Source organism: Ctenocephalides felis, unplaced genomic scaffold (genome assembly GCF_003426905.1).
Source record: "Ctenocephalides felis isolate EL2017-DRISC unplaced genomic scaffold, ASM342690v1 CF-g0.4_SCAFFOLD_01170, whole genome shotgun sequence".
NCBI classification, from domain to species: Eukaryota; Metazoa; Arthropoda; class Insecta; order Siphonaptera; family Pulicidae; genus Ctenocephalides; species Ctenocephalides felis.
Genome location: NW_020537324.1, coordinates 50,480,875 through 50,500,401, shown reverse-complemented (window position 1 = coordinate 50,500,401; position 19,527 = coordinate 50,480,875). Strand labels below are relative to the sequence as shown.

The window sequence follows — 19,527 nt, the reverse complement described above, 5'->3', positions numbered from 1 at the left end:
AATATCGTGTTTTTTTCTTTTTACATATAGTTGAATAACGGCATATTAGAGGTAATAAGAAATATGGTTTCAAAAAAAAATTAATGTTTCCAGCCAAACGCTTTTCCGTTCACAAGCGGTAAAACAAGTTGACAACTAAAAATTCCCCAAAACGGCGCGTAATAGAAATATTTAAAAATATCAGAAGTTGGAAATGCGCAAAATCCACATTAATAAGAGATGAATTAGAGCCTTAAAAATATAGTAATAAAACCAGAGTTTTAAAGGGTTTTGCATTTTATATATATTTATGTGCCATTATAATGGTAAAGGATTTGAAGACTAAGTAAATAATAGCATCTACATAAAAAAAATGTTTGCGGATTTTAAATGACTATTTATGTGCTAATGATGAGATCGTTAAAGCAAATCCTAGTTTTGAATCGTTTGTAACATGATCAGTTAACAAAATAGTGTAAAAAGATATTTTCATATTTTTGTTAATATAACATTGTATATATAAATATATATGTAATATTATTTAATATTCTTATTAATAATATGCTGCGCGTTTTAAAGTCGTGGATTTCGAAAACACCTGTAATGCAACATGGTCTAGCATTAGAAACAAGCCCTTTGTTTCAAATCCTATGGACATCATTGTTGGCAAAATATAACCTAAAACCAAGTTAATGTGTCAGAGTCATTTTTCTCATAGCTTTTGTAATTTATGTGGTCTGTTATATTATTGAAAAGCACTTTTTTTATCAAATACATTTTTTTCAACAAAGCTTTAATAAAGAAGATCGTAAATCATGGCAGATGATCAGAAGTATATTAAAACACTTGCTATCGCCACATTGGGGTTAGGCTGTGCATATATATTAACAAAATATAGAACTAATTTAAGATCCGTGCTACGAAGATTGACAAACCGAAACTCATTGAAGTTTAAATCGATAAAAGTAATTAACACAGAGCTTGAATGCAAATTCGTTGTAGAATTATTGATGAGGTTTGGGTTAAAATTTTTGCTTTATTATTTTTCAATATCATATTATAAATTATTTTTTCAGGCAATGTTGTGAACTTGGGGTTCTCGGATTTGATTGTGAATGGGTAACAGTAGGAGGAGCTCGTAGGCCTATTGCTCTTTTACAACTGGCATCACATGATGGTTTTTGTGCGTTATTTAGATTATGTCGTTTAAAGAAAATTCCACCAGAATTAAGGGTAATAGTAGAGTCTTGTAGCATCTCTACAAATGCATGATTTATTTGAAAATTAGTATGTAATCACAGCTTGTACAAATGAAATCTTACTTAAGTGATCAATGTATTTTATATATTGAATCATTTGCAATATTTTATTTATTGAGACGTTAAATATTTTTTATCACATTGGGGTCAATTTAAATAGACTCTTTATAATTGCTGTCAATAATTTTTTATAAATCGTATTTTTATAAGGAAAGCAATACACATATTGAAAACTTTACTTTTTTTATCTATTTTTGTCATTGTGTGTTACTGTCTTGTAAATGTAAATGACTTTATTTCTTGGTTTATTGTTCATTTCTAATCTTGGTTTATTGTTTCATTTTATATAGGCATTGCTTGAAGATAACAATATTTTAAAAGTTGGAATGGCTCCTATAGATGATGCCAGATACCTAGCAAATGATTTTTCTATTCAAATGGATGGTACATCAGACTTGAGACATTTAGCAATTGCAGCAAATAAAAAGCCTCAAGGTTAATATTAGAATTATATATTTTGCTGAATCTGAAATTGTGTTTTATGATTTAATATGTTGTAGGCTTAGCTAATATGTCTTCAGATATTCTTGGAGTAACACTTGATAAAAACTGGCGCATCAGATGCTCTGATTGGGAAGCTGAAAATCTAACGAAAGCACAACAAGAATATGCAGCTGGAGATGCTTTAGCAGCCATAGAACTATTTAAAAAGCTTTCTTCCAACTTACCAAATAGTATGTATATGTGTATATACTTAATTATTATATAATAATTTATTTTGTTATATTTGTTTATACTTTTTTACTTGTGTGAAGGTTCCTTGATATTTGCAAAATCAAACTATTTAAAGGCTGCAGATATTTGTAGAAATTTTGTAAACATTAAATATAAGCAAAAGTCATCTCAAGCAAAAGTTCAAAGTGGATTTGGTGAGCCTCATAAATCACAAAGGTATCATTTTTTGAATTTTATTTTTAAACAAAATCTAACTTGATTCAATTTATATTGCTTATTAGAAATGGTACCATATCAAAACCCTATTATAGAAATTTTTCAACTCGAAAAAAACCTTTGTATCACAACTGTTATTTAGAAGCACCAGATGGAGAATTATTGTGCACTTGTGATAGAAAGAAGGCAGAATGGTAAGTTCTGGTATTTAAATAATATCTTTATATTTAAAACTAGATGTAAATTGCATTTTGCCAACTTCCTGATATGTCTAAATAATCTATTTAATGAGATTTATGGATTTGATATAATTTGCATTTTCACTAAAAACCAATGAATGCGATTTTCAATTGATATATATCAAACAAATTTATGAATGATATCAGTAATGAATTAATTATAGTGCACCAACACGAACTTGTATGTTCTGAAAGCACATCATGTTATTTCAAACTTTGATAAGTTTAAGACCATGTGAAATTTATTACCATTATAAGTTTTATTAAAAGCACAAAAAATCCTTAACTTTTAATTTCGAGGAAATGGCACGTACTAAATTTGCCAAAAAATTAATTACAACGATTTCCTATTGATATATTTTTAAAGGTTTTTATCTTTTCAAAATCGATTCAGGATTTTTCGCGAAATAAAAGTGGCAGAAAAACGTCGCACTTTTCTAATTCTGAAGTAACGACTCAACTGATAGTTGCCCAAAACTAATCAACAGGACTTTTTTTTATCGAGTTATATCGAATGTGTTTTGAATTTTTGAAATTGGTTTAGCCACTTTTGAAAAAACGGTGACAAAAAGCCAAATTTTGGCTTGCTTCATGAAAACATTGACTTAATTAGCCACTTTTGAATTAAAACACTAATCGTAGGCTCGTAATATAATATAGTTATATTTTTTAGGTATGTGCATAAGCTTTTGGGTGAAATAATATCAGAAGATCCATTTACTGTAAGATTGAAGTTTGAACCATCAGGAAGAGCTGTGGGTGAAGTTGGACAGTATTATACACAAGCTAAAATTAATCAGTGTGTGGTATGCGGTGAACAACATTCATATATTAGAAAAAATGTAGTACCCAGAGAATATAGAAAACTATTTCCAGGTTTGTAGAATTGTTAGTAGATATATAATGGATAAAAAAGCAAAAATTAATTATTGTGAACAAACTTACTTTTGTGGAATTTTGTCCAAGGCCACTTTAGTTCATGATTACAACTTACTTTACATTATAAGGCCAAAAAACTGAAGGTCATAATTATTGAAGATGAAACATAACAAAATTTTTAGTAAACCAAAAAGAGTGATTGGTCACAATATTTCTGTCCTCAAAGAAAGCCGATAAACCGAAAACCATGTAGTGGGGAATAAAGATTGATTTCTCAATATGCATGTAAAGAAATTTTATAGATTGTTTTAAAGGAGGTTTAAAAAAATACAATTACAAATCTAAATTTAGCTTCTTTTCCTTTATCCATAACTGATACCTGAATTGCTTTTTTTTTTTAATTAAAATTTCATTTATAAGATGCAACAAAAAATTTGAGGAAGTTTGACCATTAACCGCAATATATTTTAGTGAAAGCCAAATTAAAGCTTCAATTACTTTTTTGATACATGCAAATGAACTGGGATTAATGAAATTATTTGTCCGGATGATAGTGGTTATGAAGGAGCATACATCACATGATGTCCTTTTGCTCTGCACCTCTTGTCATCAAAAGAGCAATATTAGTGATCTTAGTATGAGAAGGAAATTGGGTATTATGTGTGGGGCACCATTGGAATCGGAGGAAGGATCACACCGTTTAATACAATCAGCAGATATGAGGTAAATTATTAAATCAGTTAGAATACAGAATTTTTATATTTCTATATTGTTAAATAGTATAGAATTAACTTGGAAAAATATTTTAACTACAACATTCGAAACGTTAAAACTATTTCTACCAAATCTTTGGAAATCTACCAAATATTTGGAAATAATGATTTTTCATAAATATTCTATGCATTTACAGACAGTTGAAATCAGCAGCTAGAGCATTACTAATTAGTAGTGATATAATTCCAGATTCAAGAAAAGAAATACTAAGACAAAAAATTTTACAATGGTATCCAGATTCTGAAATTACTGAAGAGCTTTTGAAACAAGCATGCGATGTTCAAACAACGTAAGTTTGATTTACATATGAGCAATAGTATACAATTTTTAAATGCTATTTAAACATGCAGCTTGAATAGAAAATCTCAAACTCCAATAATTAAATTATGGGTACATCTAGAACTTATTTTTGTATTGACATTATAATTATTATGTTTAGGTTACCTAATATGTCTTATGAACCTCACGGAAGCAAAGTAGTAGAATATTTTTCAACAAATCCTGATACTGGTGGATTAGTAGGCTTAGAGCGAATGTGGAGAGAACATTTTCTACAAGTCATGAAACCAGAATTTTTGCCCCCACTTTGGAGTGTTACACATAATGCAAACAGGTGAATGAAGTAAATGAATAATTATTTAGTAAATTCAATTAATAAACATTTGTCTACATGTTAATTGAGTATTTCACAATTTATGAATTATTTCAAAGTAATTGCACATTAAAATATGATTTTACATGTTTAGTGCATGATTAAATAAATAGATTTGCATGCATAATTGCATGAAAATATGTATGCATATATTATAAAGTATATATATAAATTATTCAGACTAAAAATACGTGCAGAAGAAGGCCGTGTGGAAGCATCTGATTTAGTACTGGCTGGAATTGACCATCAAAAAAATGCAGACTTAATCAAATGATTTTTCTTTATATGTATAAATATTCATTAGTTTGTTTACATTTATGATAGAATATTATTAAAATATAATTTTGACAAATTAAATATATTTTCATATTTGAAAAAAAATATTTTAAGATATTATTCAGATCATCAAATAAGGTCACTCATATCACAGTTTTTTTTTGGCTCATGAAAGTACATATCAAGCTCTTCTTTTATCTATGGTACATATATCATACTCTTCTTTTATCTATGGTACATATACTGTGAGTAATCTATAGGGAACGGGCAAGCTCATAAAAATGTCAGTGAAAACGCCATGACTTCTCGGGGTGGCAAAAAAGTGCAAACAAGGATTCCAAACAAGATGGCGTTTGACAGGTTTTATTTCGTATTTTGACAGGTTTTATTCAAACTTATGTGCTTGTTAAAGATGGTTATTGCTTCTTATAATCGCAATTTTTATTTATTTCTAATAATAATGCGGCATATCTGAGTCACCAATCATGTGCGTATATTAAGTGAAGAAAGCGCATGAATAAGAAAGTGAATTTTGTTATAATTAACGTTAGAAGAAATAAATTGCTTCGTTGGATAGGGATAGATTCATTGAGGTATGTACTCATAATTAAAATGTATTTGCTATTGACCACCATATTAAAACAAACATGTGTTGCTTAAAGGTATGATAAAATTTTCAGACAAGGCCATAAGATATTTTATGATTTGCATGTTGTGTTATCAGCTGAACAAAGTTTAGATCTTTCTATTAGTACTTTGTTGCAGAATGAATCTCATATTTGATAGGATGTCAGGACTTACAGGATTTCTACACTGCAATTTGATTTGATTTAATTGTTTTGTATTATTGCATTACTGCAGGTATGTTTTGTTTTATTGCATAAAAAGATATTACTTTTAAAAGTTTTAGGAAGCTATTGTATCAGTATATGCACGGTTGAAGAATTTTTCCAAAATTTTATACCGATGAGCAGTATTTGCTAATATTGATAGAAGAGGGTCTCCTCCATAGATTGGTAATTATTTGTGTGAATTTAATATTACATACCTGTTAAAATTTTATACTTTAAATTATATGCTCTCAATGTTTTTTCTTTCAGATTAATTTAGGTACATATAAGAAGTATTCATCTTTGATTTCCAAAAGCTTTCAATTTATGTATTACATATAACATTTATGTACAGTTAATATTATTATACAAGCTAACAGTCATGATACATATATATTTAATCTAATATAAATTAACATTTCTTTCATTTACCATCCCCATCTTATCCAATAATGAAAGTTTGAAGATTCACCAAAATAGGACGTAAAAAAACAATATTTTCACCAGAAAATTGATAGTCCTTTGGTATATTACATAGAAGTTTTAAAATTTTCATTCTGTGTATGACTCATTCTACATGTATACGCACACTAGCTTCAAAGTGAGTTTAATTAATATCTCCTGGTGAAAGTAATCCGTTTTAAATTTAATTTTAAACAAATAGCATATGCACAAGTACTGCTATATTTATTAATTTGTCTAACTCAGTCCATATTGATGAAAATCCTGACTATAAAGTACAATTAAAAACTTTGTCTTTTTTGCTCATGAATTTACCTTTGTCAGTTAATACAGCACATCCAGATTTTACTTTTTTTTATTACGCCCGAGAGTACATTAATTTGGGTTGGAGTGATTCTGCCTAAGCCCACATTATTAACAAATGAAATAAAGCCATCTGGAGTGCAAATAAATAAGAACCTACTTTCAAATACCCTGGAAACTACCAACGAATGAATCTGAAAAGTAAAACCTAAAGCAATATAACTAATTTCTAACTTTCATAATTAGTGTTTTCTAAGAATCAAACTCACAAATGGATTTTTAATAATGTTTTTATGCATGTAAATATGATCATTTAAGCAAATATTGATTTAATTTACTAAAGCCTCTTCAAACTTTGAACTTTCAATATTTTTCTGATTGAATATCCTTCCTGAATGTAAATAGTATGCATATTGGTAGTAGCAAACAAAATTTATATTTTGAATTTCATTATTCTTACCTCTGTTATTGTAAAATCATAAAAAATAAATGATGAAAATATGTAAGAAATATGAATTATTAAATGTTTAACCTAAAAATGCACGTTTTACGTCAAAACAAATATTAGTTGACAGCAAATTCAACTCATAAATGTGCCATCCGCCATATTTGTTGGAATCCAAGTTGCAGTTAAAATCCGCTCCGAAAAGTTCAGATGTACAAATGTGGCATTCACCAACATATCCGAGAAGTTTCTTAGTACAATATCCTGCAACGTAAGCATTAGCAGTCTTACTGTACAATGACATGTCCTGGAAAATGAACGGCTCTGAGCCAATAGACATATTGATCAGAGTGTCAGTTTCCAAGACATCTTCATTATTTAAAAACACTCGAAATGTGGCAAGTAACCCAGTTGTATCATCAATTTCACAATTAGAAGACGGTGAATGGCGAGATGATAAATTGTTGACAAGCAAAGTCCTAAAGGCAGACACAAAAGAGTGGCAACTTGGATTAGTATTTGAACCCCCATGACTTCTTATGCAACCAAAAAAATTCTCCAAGGGATCTTGATTAAAATTTCTGGTGCATAAATAAGAAAATCCCTGGACACATTTTAATTTATTCCAAATATAGTTCAAGCCTTCTATTGTACTAATCCAGTTTTTGATGCAAGGAGGTTTTGCAAAACCCCTACTTTTTATGAACTGCATTGAATTCAAAACTAATTTAGCTTCACGCCAAAATATAGTATGAGGGGACTTACTTGAAATTGCACATCGAAATTGTTTTGCATTCAATGGCAATTTAGATAACCCATTGACACTATCAAATAAGTAGTCCATGAACATCAAAAATTCTCCAGTACCATATAAAGTTACACTTCCACCTGCTGCTTGGTAAAGAGAATTTTGAAGTCCTAGTGCTACCCGTTGAGAAAATACTTGCGCAGCAAGACTGACCTTCATACGTTTCATTTTTGTTTGATCAAGATGATGTTCAGTTAATTTGGGGCAACGACGAAAGAATCTTGAACTTGAATCATAGTTATAATAATCTATGATGTCTTTCCAAGATGCTTCATATTCGAGCCCACTTAAACCTATAAATTTAACGTTGTACTTAGCAAAATTATTCCTCATGCACTTTAACAAATGTGGAGGATCATATAAAGGAACTATCTCATGGCCATCTATTTCGAAAAACAATTTATTCCATTGAAGGTTATTAGCTTTATAATACTCTTCTGTATCTTTTAAAAGCATATTAACCACTTTGCAATTTGCTGCATATTGGTCGCAAACTGTGGCAATAACATTTAGTCCGATACTAAATAACTTTCTTGCCACATCAACAATAAGAGATTTTAAATCAGAACTATTTACCCCACCTTCAGAAAAGTAAAAAGCAACTGGTTGCTTCCAACGATCTTTTACTCCTTTTATCATGAAAACAAGTGCATGATCCACAAATAAACATTTTCTGCCATTTGCTAGCTCTACAAAGCCAACAATGTGATCCTTTTTCCGATCATATGACAACTCTGTAGATAGTGATATTTCATCAAACATCAAAACACAGTATTTGCTACTTTCATACTTTTTAAGAGAAATAGCTGAACCTAATGTATTAAAAAGACACTCATTAATACCGCTATACAAAGGTATCTCTGAAAGTAACTTTTTCAATGTTTGAGGAGATGGCAAAATAAATATTTGTCTCCAAAAGTAGTAAGCCTTTGGAGACTTTTTATACAGACTTAAAGCAAGAATTTTGTCATCATCTGTGAATTTTCTTCCTTTCGGCTTTTTAGTATGCTCCCTTAATTGAGACAATATAAAATTTCTAGCTCTTATATTTAATGTTTCCGGAATATTTAAAAACTTTTCAGAACATTTTATACTCTGTTGCAGTTTATCCCTTAAATTATTGCAATGTTTGTTAATCCTTCTTACCTCCTTGAACAAAATCCTTGATATGTCATACATTTTACGTGCCTTCGGTGTCAAACCACTCCTGCGCTTTGTTTGTATATTTTTTAAAAACTTGCAGCTACCCCCAAGTACCCCTGTTGATCAGAACAACATGTTGTAATATCATATTTGATTAACTAATTATTATTGCTGCAATTATTATTAAAAAAATACCTTTGCGTAAAACTGGTGATAGAATAAGTGACTTAGGGGTACTGCAAAAATCCTTTTCCAAGTTTTTAGGCCTCCATCTCCTAACTAAGAACATAAATATTTATCAGTAATTTTTTGCATATGGCAACAAATTATTTACAATTCTAATTACTTGGCCTTTTCACTGACGGGGTTGCTAAGTATTCTCCTTCTCTTGAATCAGATTGAATCTCCAACCCTCCATCATAATTACTTGTGGAGCCTGCATCAGAAATTTCTCCTAGTGTAACAGGAGAACTATTCCTTAATTCCTGTACAGGAGATATAGACATATCCAACCCCACTTCTATGAAGCTTGAAGAAGCTTAAACAGAAATAATTTTATTAATATATAATATTTTATTATATAAATTATTTAAAAAAAGACAGACACAAGACACAACTACCTAATTTCAAAAAAGACTAAGCAACTTGTATTCAATTACCTGGGGTAGGATTACTATTCTTTGACAATCTGTACGAGCCTGCTTTTAGATTACTTTTCCGGATTGACACACCACGTTCTGAAATAATATAAGTTTTTTAAATCTATTCATTATCATTTTTATCTTTTAAATTTTAACATTCTTACGAAATCTTTCTCTATCCATCAAGCAATTTTCAGTTCGATAGGGATCTCCAGTGAACCCTACAAATATCAAGCAAAATACGAATTGAGCTAAATATAAATAAATTATTATAACACATTCCTACATTATGAATATTGTATGTACAAACCTGGCATATTCAGGGTCGGGAGAGCATTAATTTTAAGTCGCCTATTCGAACTTTTAGAAAAGTTTTCCACTCTACAGATATCTGCAAAATGTGCATCGCAAATGTATCGCGAATTGCCACAACGCAAAGGGGTTAAATCATCCATTAGAGGATTATTAGCCCTTTGAACCCAAACTGCAAACATCTAACAATAAGATATTTTCATCATATTTTCATTATAAATTTTCATTATATAAATCTAATATATAATCATACATACCTGATCGTTACTCACGGGAAAAACATGCAATTTAATATTCAATTTAGAATTTAAACAATTTGGTACGTGACACGCCATATTCAACTTATTTATTACACTCACAAAAACAGAATTCAGAACAAAACTCTCAAACTCAGGTTAGTACTACTTCGATCAAATACAGTAGGAAATACAGCACGGGTTTTTCCCATCGACACAAGCGAGTCATAGCTCGTGCCGTGCCCGATTCGAATTTGAAGTTGAGCACAAGGGCCATCTATAATCTAAGCTTGGAAGTACGCCACGCAAAAACAGTGCAAAGCCCATTGGTTCGGAGATAACCCCCATGAACAATATAAATATAAATTACTAGAAAAAAAATAAAGAATGAATAATATTAATATAATAATTAATGAAATATTTTATTATATATAAATATATATAAATCATTAAGTTTACCGACAACAATTTATTGGTAATTAAATAGTTTATATATAATTAAATAACCGGAATAATTAATAATAATATAAATATTTTATTATATATAATATATATAAATATATATAAAATATATTAATATATAATTAAAAAAGATTATTTTACGGAATAATTAAATTTTATATATAAATATATTACTTAATTGAACAATATAAATATAAATTACTAGAAAAAAAATAAAGAATGAATAATATTAATATAATAATTAATGAAATATTTTATTATATATAAATATATATAAATCATTAAGTTTACTTAGGTTGAAGCTACCATATTATGATTTCGATAAACAGATTTTCTTAAGTAAAAAATGAGGAGCTTGATATCAGAAACTAGATATAAAATTTCAAGTTCTAATTTATTCCTGGTTATTCAAAATTTACGTTAAGCCAGTATTTACAGTATTTTTCGATTATATGTGCCGCCATCTAGTTTTGCCACAGTCATAGTAGATAATAGTATACTAGATAAATAAGCATATAGAGTGTATACAGCTTTATTAATAATAGTTTTTAACCCTAGACAATATATTAATATAGACGTTTCTCTCTCGCGGTATTTGCGTTCAGAGAGCTAGGGAAAGTCACGACCGCAATATTGGGTGATGGCGCTTTAATCGCATGTCGCTCGGCAGCCTCGTGCTCCAAAATGCATTCAAATTAAAGCGCCAAAATTAGAAATAAAAGAAAATTGTCAATTTTAAAAATAATTTATTTGTATTTAAATTTTGCATTACAATAGTCTTATATTGACATTGTTATACAATAACAAAACATACCAAACAATAATACATATATTAAAATAGATATCAAAGTAAATAGCAATATGTTGCAACAAACATATTTATTTTAAAAAAAGGAAAAATAAAAAGTTTAACGAATTACAGGATTCCTGCCTTCAAGTGGATAATCATTCATTATTCACTAGCAATAATGTTGTGAACACAAAACATGGTGTTTAAATTATAGTGTCTGTGCATTACTTTATTAACTAATAATCATTCCAAGTAAGATTTGTCACTTTTCAGCACATTCTTTGCGATAAATCCAGTCATGCTAAATGGCTCTTGATATTATCTTGAATATTCAAAAAACTGCTGCATTAAATTAACTTATTTTATCATCTTGCACGGCAATTGGATTTCGTTCATTAACTCAGTGGCGTTCCTAAAAAATGTAAAGTCTAGTCTATTTATGCTTTTCCATATATATTTAAGAGCCTCCAAAGTTTAATACAATTCTGAAAAGTTAGAGAAGCCTTGCCTTTCTTATAAAAGAGCCCTAGCTTGCTCCCAAAATGTATTGTGATTAAATTATACACTGCTTTAACAACTGCTTTATATCCTCTTCATTTAAAAGTTATAGATTTTGTTTGAATCACAAATGAAACCGTATAAACAATTATAAAACACTTGTAAACACAACAATCACAATAAGAATCAAAACAAAATTTTGACATTTCTGGTACATATTGCTCGTGAATTACTAACCTGTCAAACTTGTCATCGGCTCACTAGCGCCAAATTTGCGCCTAGCGGTCGTGACTGGAACTACGCGTTGTGAACGCGGATTTTGTACTGAGATAATAGGGCCTGGTTTTTAACCGTAAATTGCAGGCAATTTCATATTTTCTTTAATATTATCAAAAGCTCATTTCAAATTATAGGCTGATCGCTGTATTTTACTTAACCTCGAACTCAGAAATACAGTTTCGCGCCGGTTTAGTTGAAGTTTGGCGCTCTTGCGCACAGTAAAGTAGATCATCACTTTTACTCTCTCTATCTGTCTCAAGTATGACTTCATTTTAAATAAAAATGGCGACCATGTTACATCGTGGTGTGAATTTTGCGGAAAGTTTAGTACGAAAAAATGGAATTAAGGTAACTTAGTCAATTATTTTATGAAACGAAAATAATACTATATAGTATTATTTATGTGTTATGAATAATTTTGAAGTGATTTATTGTGTGAACTGAATAGTGTTGAGACGAGAAATTTGAGGGTCAGCTGTTTAGTGAACTATTTTAACTTAATGCTATGTTCTAAAAATGTACAGTTTACTACGTGAGTTATATAATATAATTCGAAACGAATTACTAGATTTGAAATTATCGTCTGATATAAGGGATGTGTATGATGTCTATTAATAAATACATTACATAAATATCTTCTTTATCGAGTTCAAAATTTTACCGCATGAACTGTCAGTTTGACATTTGTGACAGCCTGTATTATAATTCAATTAGAACGTGTTAATAACGATAGGTTATAATAATTGTAAATGTCATCATTCTATTTAGCTACATTGATACAATTCTTAAGGCAAATATAAAAACTTGATTATGTGGTAGCTTTTCAAGTTGATAAATATAATGCAAATTATAATATTAATTTATTATGGAAATTTTAACTGAATATCAGATTACGTATCAAGTTCCAGAAACGTTAATTTCATTATGGAGATTATCAGACCAAAATAGTTTATGACAATAGTATATATAACAATACACTTGTTATTTTATTAATGATTTCTTAAACAAATGTAAAAAAAAATAAACTTTTAAACATTTGTTGGCTGTTATAGATTTACTATTTTTTCCCTAAACAACTTAAAAACATTGTCAAAGTAATGTACAAAACCGCACAGTCATTATGTAAATCCATCAAAGTTCTTAAAAACTAAATTAAATGTTATTCTCAAACATCAATGCACGAAAAGTTATTAACAAGCTTCTAGTGATAGATTTTTTATGATTCTTTTTTAATATACCTAAGATATATTTTAATGTGTTTAATTGAACATATAAATCTTTGCTTTGTCTTTTTTTCTTGTTTCTAATTGCAATATAATTGTGTTTTTATTCTGTGTACATTACAAACATTATTACAATTTTTATAAAATAATTATTATTTATAATATTCAATATTCAATATTAATTCTTGGCGTGGACCTTTTTTGTTAAATATATTGTATACAATTTCAAATAAACAAATAAGTCTGGAAATTATCTTATCTCAATTGATTATTATTAGGAGACGCACACATTAAGTTGTACTTTGATCTTGCTTATTGTTATGTATGTAACTATATATGTATATGTATATATATAATATATGTATGTATATATATATTTATATATATATATATATATATATATATATAAATAGTCAATTATTATATATATACTAGGTGGCCCGACAGACATTGTCCTGTATCGTTATTAGTTTCAAATTTTTTAATATCCTACCCTATACTTTTTAATATCTCTTTGATGTCTTGCTTTTGTGATTTATTAATGGTCTTAGCCTAAGCAGTATAAGAAATTCAGAAAAAAATATTATAGTATCTGCGCTAAAAGAACAATATCACACTTGATTTTACCACCATAATTGTTTCAATATTTTAGTCTATGATTGTCATAATCATATAAATATATTAATTGCTGGTTGTGTTTTTTAAATACAGAGTCCAAATTCAAAAGACAAATTCAACCTTGAAGGGATAGGTTACTCTGTGTTCTCAAAGCTAAATTATTTAAAAAGCTTTTACTGACAGTATAACGTGCCTTTATAAACCGTACATTTTCGTACTATAAATGCATGTCTTATTATGTTTGCTTCAGAAATATTTCCGTACCCACTGATGATGACATAGAGTACTTTGCCAAAATGCATGAAAAAATTAAGATGCTTTAAAATCTGTACTATTTCTTTTTTATTTGTTGTTATGCTCTCCAATTTTGTGTTCTACAATATATATATATATATATATATATATATATATATATATATAATCCATTTATGAGCATATTTTAAATATAAAGTGTTTCGTCTAAAATGACTCAGGCACAAAAATAAGATATTTCATAAATTATTTTTTCTAGTCGCGTGACCTTTGAGTGTTCAATAACAGATAAATTCTATTTCCTGACCCAAAAATATATTTGTTTAATAACAACTGTTCGTGCCTTCTTATCATATTTTTTTTTTATAAAAGAAGGCAATTTTGATTACGTTATTATTTTTGTGATTTTTAAATTGAGATATACGGCTTTTTGTTAAATTTTGTAGAACATGAGAAGAATGCGTGTTTTCATTCATTTTCAGTCATTAAACGCTAATTCGAACTATTTCCGTCTATAAGTTTAGACGTATACAATAACTTTCAAAATCAGAAATTAATATTACTGTGGGATTTATGTTAATTAGCTACGCAAATACGGGTTAGAAATTCCATTATACATTATAACATATGCATACATATACATATCGATTTAGGTAAATAATTATATTGTTTCATTTCAAGTACCTATGCGTTCAGTGAGCATCAACTTCGAAAAATTAAATACACGTTGACATATTTAAAATTAATGATGGACAAGCAAATATTTAAATAATGAAATATATTTATTTGCAATTTATTAGATTCAATATGAACTTCTTCTTCCCAACTTGTACATATTTTGTTATTTACTCAAAAACAACTGTAGTTATTACATCACTCTTTTATTCGAATAATAATCCTTAAACTTAACCCTTTGAGTGCTAAAGTTTAAACAGTTCCAATATTTAATTATATGAAAATTGACAAAAAATCTATATCCATAACGAATATGCATAGGTGCATGTAAATATATTTGATCATATATGATAAGATTTTGAAATGTAAAGATTTCGAAAAAATATTGTTTCTTTTTATTTGTGAATTTAATATCTCTATAAACGGTTTGGGAATAAAAATTCTAGTAATTTATTATATATTACACGAAGTATAATTGTTATTAAAATAATTAGTGCAAAGATATTAGTTCAAACATAATTACCCGAGCATACAGATCATTTTCCTTTGTTTATTCCCTACAAATTTAATTTACCTTAGGAGATTGCAATGTAATATAATTATAAAAAAATGTATGATAAATATATGCATGAATATATTAAAATAAATTTAGTTTAAAACGAACAAAATAATAGCATTTTTTTTTTTTGAAAAAGTATTGAATCTGCCAATATTAATTTTAATGTAACATTAAATTGAAAGAGTAATCTATTAATATCATTAATAATAATATTTATAATTTTTCTTTTATTATAAATTATCGCCGCCAGTCTCTAGATATCTTAAAATACCTTATTTTTGAATCAGTTAACTGTGGCGTACTCATTGTACTTTGCGCACAGTTTTGTCATCAGCCTGATAATACATTTATTCCTTATAATACTTGTATTATACAGTAAAATTATATTTTGAGGTAGAATGCCACTTAAAAATATGTATTTTTGTTCTGGCATATTTTATATTCTAAACATCTTTAATATTTGAGTTTTTTTTCAATCGTTTAAATTTTAATAGCAAATTGTCACTGTGTTATACGCATGACGAATAAACTTGTCATGCTGCCATTTCTTTATTGCCAGTATATTCATCAATCACAATTAACCCGTTGAGGCCGCTGACGGTCCCTAAGGACCATCAACTTTCCGTTTGTTTGGCATCGTTCTCTGGAGACCGACAGTTAACTTACCATATGACTGCCGTCGGACCTGAGAACCGGCACCAGAATTTCTTTTTGGAAAATCTGTGTGATCGACAGTATTAAGAAATAAAATTATTCCTAATTAATTTCGGTTCCATATAATTTTAATAAAATATTGAATGAAAGATTTTGAGCGAGTTTCCATACAGAATTGGCCCCACCCTGGTATTTAAATAATTTTGATGCCGTTCTAAAACCTTAAAATTTTATATTTATTTTAAAATGCAATGCAATTTAGGAATAATTATATGAAATATTAATCACGTAATATATTTGTGCATTTTAAAATAAATAATAAATTTTAAGATATAAAATTGAAATTGAAATAATTTATTACACACATACAAATATATAGAACAATATATAAATAAATAAATATTTTTATTATATGCTTACAAAAATATAAAAATATTTAAAATATAAATGTACATATATGGTACTTTACTAAGCGTTTTACATAGAATTGTTCAATATATAGATTTTGTTACAAAACGCGCGCTGCGAACACTCGAGCAGTGATCTAACTGCTCTGCTCGCCTTTGCAATTGAGAGAAAACTTACGCGGCTATTCTATGAGCGCTAGCGTGTACTTGCTCAAGTTTTTTCAAGTTTTGAATGTGTTCTACCACATGGACTAAAACTAAATTTTGCACAGCATAAGAAAGAAGAATAGCCATTCTAACGATACTAATTAAAAATTAGTCCAAACAACCCCTCACTACCCAAAAATTTGTAACAAAAAATTGTTTTGACTTTTTCATAAACTAACAAATGATTATTTAACAATATTTGTTATTAACAATATAGTTCACACCTATGTGAATATAATCCCGTTATTTGTTTGTCGATATCTTTTACAGTTGCGACAAAAAACGACTTTGAAAAAAGGGGCCACTTTCGGATATTTTCAATGATATCTCGGCCAAATGATGAGCTACGGATTTGAGATTTGGTATTTCGGATTTTTTCGAAAAAAGCTATAAAATGGCATCAAAAGCATTTAAATACCAGGGTGGGGCCAATTCTAAATAAAAATGTGGTACGTGCTAAACATTGCCGACCGTTCATCATTGCCGGCTGAACGAAAAAATGAGCAAATTCGGCGCCGGGGCTCAACGTGTTTACTGGTTAAAATTTATAGGGTATTTATAGCAGAAAAACTTTGTTCACTTTCGAATACAATGTTTGGAACTGTTAAAATTTATATACCTTTTTACTTTTATACAAAAAAATTTCAGATTTTATCCGTAGCACCATGGCAAAACACCCAAACACGAAAGCTCAATGTCTTGGAGCATATATCCTTCAGCATTTTGCAGGAAGGTGGCATACCGACACCTCCGTAAGTAAATTCATAGGCATAAATATCAATAATAGTTACACATTTGATTTAAAAGTTGTTTTATCACAGATTTGGTGTGGCAAAATCATCAGCTGAAGCAGCTAAAATAGCTACGGATTTGAAAACAAATGACATTGTACTCAAAGCACAAGTTTTGGCTGGTGGTAGAGGGAAAGGCCAATTCAAATCGGGCTTGAAAGGCGGCGTTCGAATGGTTACAACGTAAGTTTGAGTCTCTCGCTTTGTATTAATATAATATTTAATAATGCTTGTTTTTTACTTTTTTATACGCTTTTTACAATGTAAATCGAGGCTATCAATAGTTTGAACATTTAAAATTATATACTTAGTTGATGAATTAAAGCTGCCTACAGACTTGTTGAAGACTAAGAACTGAATGAAGTTAATTTCATTTATTTATAACAATCAGAGTCAAATTGTATTCTATGTTTCAATGATAAAGCGGATATGACTTATTCTAGGACATAACTTTGGGAGATGAGTTAAATCTTCGGAGTATTTCAAGAAGAAGTAGTAAAAGTCTCATTGTCATGTCAAAGTCTCATTTCTCTGATGATGATTTCACTTACACTCACATATCTTTCTATACGGAGAGATTCTATACACAATTACAAACGCAGAATCAAATTAAATTTTTTAATTATTTTTAAAGAGAAAATATCAAGTTCTTACATTGTTTTTTTATGAAAATAATGTTGTCAACTTTATGCATTTAATAAGAACAAAATATTTATAAAATATTTTAATTATACATCACATTCCCTTTCTACCATTTCTATTTTGAGGATTAAGTATATTTTGAGAATTAAGTATATTGGGTAGTTTGATCAGCATACTATTACTTTTATAATTATAATTGCATTTATTATTTATATAATTATAATTGTGTAAAAGTAATAATATAATACTAAATATTTTTGCTGTTTGTATACCATTTAAAAATAACTGAATTGAAAAAATAACTGATAAGTTTTGCAAACTGTTGTATAGTTATTTTGTTCCATAGAAAAAACAAATTAACTGCATTTGTGTTATTTCTGGTATGTATATGATATTCCTGCTTGTGGTCTTTCACGGACAAGGATTATTGTAGCTTTGAATGTGACCCATAATTGTAAATGTCTTTACATCGTGTTAACAGATCTAGGATCAATGTATGGAACATAGATAAACAAGTATAAATAGATAGCTATCTCGGGCGATTTGACGTTTCATCGATTTTAGTGCGGAGCTAAGATTATCGATGGCAGCACATGTACATTTTGTAAATTAACCCCTGGTATTACTTCTACATTTGTTCATATAATCAACACAGCGAAAAAATCTGATAAAATTTTAATATTATAAATAAGAACAAAACATACGGAATACAAAATATATTTTCAAATATATCACAAACATATTTGTGATATATCACAAACTATAAATATATATATAACATATTATACAATATAAAATTATAAACAAAACAGAAATTACTGACTAATATTAACTAAAGTATATTACAGACATATATTTAAAGTACTACAAATTAAAGAGAAATAACTTATTAGTATTAATTACTTAAAGACTAATAATAATATATTAAAAACATAAAAACTAAGAAGAGAAAAGCGCAGGAGTATTGACGATAGAATGACAAATTTAGCAGGAATCACAAAACTAGAAGGAATAACAAGTAATGCAAAAATTTAAAAAGATAAAAAGAACAGATAATTTGTTAAAAAGAAAAAATACTTCGCAAACAAAAAAGTCCAAAAAACATAAAATATATATATTGATATCAAAATTGAAAGAACACTAAATTCCTAGGATTAAAATTCATTTACGAGACATTATTCTTTATTAACTCTGCATTTAATAGTTACTTTGCTATCTAATCAATCATCAATAAAGCTCCAGTCAAAAGAAATCTTTGAATAGTGTCTGTGTATGAGTGTT

General features: G+C 28.4%; 2 protein-coding genes across 2 annotated transcripts; both read left to right on the top strand.

Annotated features, from left to right (window-relative positions):
* Window positions 1-729: 729 nt before the first annotated feature.
* Window positions 730-5,007, top strand: LOC113367358 (exonuclease 3'-5' domain-containing protein 2-like). Its single transcript, XM_026608969.1, has 11 exons — window positions 730-994; window positions 1,056-1,212; window positions 1,589-1,733; window positions 1,799-1,972; window positions 2,054-2,189; window positions 2,255-2,383; window positions 3,102-3,304; window positions 3,862-4,030; window positions 4,218-4,370; window positions 4,521-4,694; window positions 4,914-5,007. Exons 1-11 carry the CDS (start codon window positions 795-797, stop codon window positions 5,005-5,007), a joined length of 1,734 nt encoding a protein of 577 aa, XP_026464754.1. The 5' UTR covers window positions 730-794.
* Window positions 5,008-12,335: 7,328 nt separating this feature from the next.
* LOC113368188 (succinate--CoA ligase [ADP-forming] subunit beta, mitochondrial-like) lies at window positions 12,336-18,261 on the top strand. Its single transcript, XM_026609754.1, has 4 exons — window positions 12,336-12,566; window positions 17,462-17,565; window positions 17,635-17,787; window positions 18,048-18,261. Exons 1-4 carry the CDS (start codon window positions 12,501-12,503, stop codon window positions 18,052-18,054), a joined length of 330 nt encoding a protein of 109 aa, XP_026465539.1. The 5' UTR covers window positions 12,336-12,500; the 3' UTR covers window positions 18,055-18,261.
* The last annotated feature ends 1,266 nt before the right edge of the window (window positions 18,262-19,527 follow it).

What these genes read in the sequence shown, in the direction of transcription:
- LOC113367358 (XM_026608969.1), top strand. Translation starts at nt 795, where the DNA reads ATGGCAGATGATCAGAAGTATATTAAAACACTTGCTATCGCCACATTG. An exon ending in ATATAGAAAACTATTTCCAG is followed by an intron (nt 3,305 to 3,861) that starts GTTTGTAGAATT and finishes TCCGGATGATAG; the next exon opens with TGGTTATGAAGGAGCATACA. An exon ending in ATACAATCAGCAGATATGAG is followed by an intron (nt 4,031 to 4,217) that starts GTAAATTATTAA and finishes ATGCATTTACAG; the next exon opens with ACAGTTGAAATCAGCAGCTA.
- LOC113368188 (XM_026609754.1), top strand. Translation starts at nt 12,501, where the DNA reads ATGGCGACCATGTTACATCGTGGTGTGAATTTTGCGGAAAGTTTAGTA. An exon ending in TACGAAAAAATGGAATTAAG is followed by an intron (nt 12,567 to 17,461) that starts GTAACTTAGTCA and finishes AAAAAATTTCAG; the next exon opens with ATTTTATCCGTAGCACCATG. An exon ending in GGTGGCATACCGACACCTCC is followed by an intron (nt 17,566 to 17,634) that starts GTAAGTAAATTC and finishes GTTTTATCACAG; the next exon opens with ATTTGGTGTGGCAAAATCAT.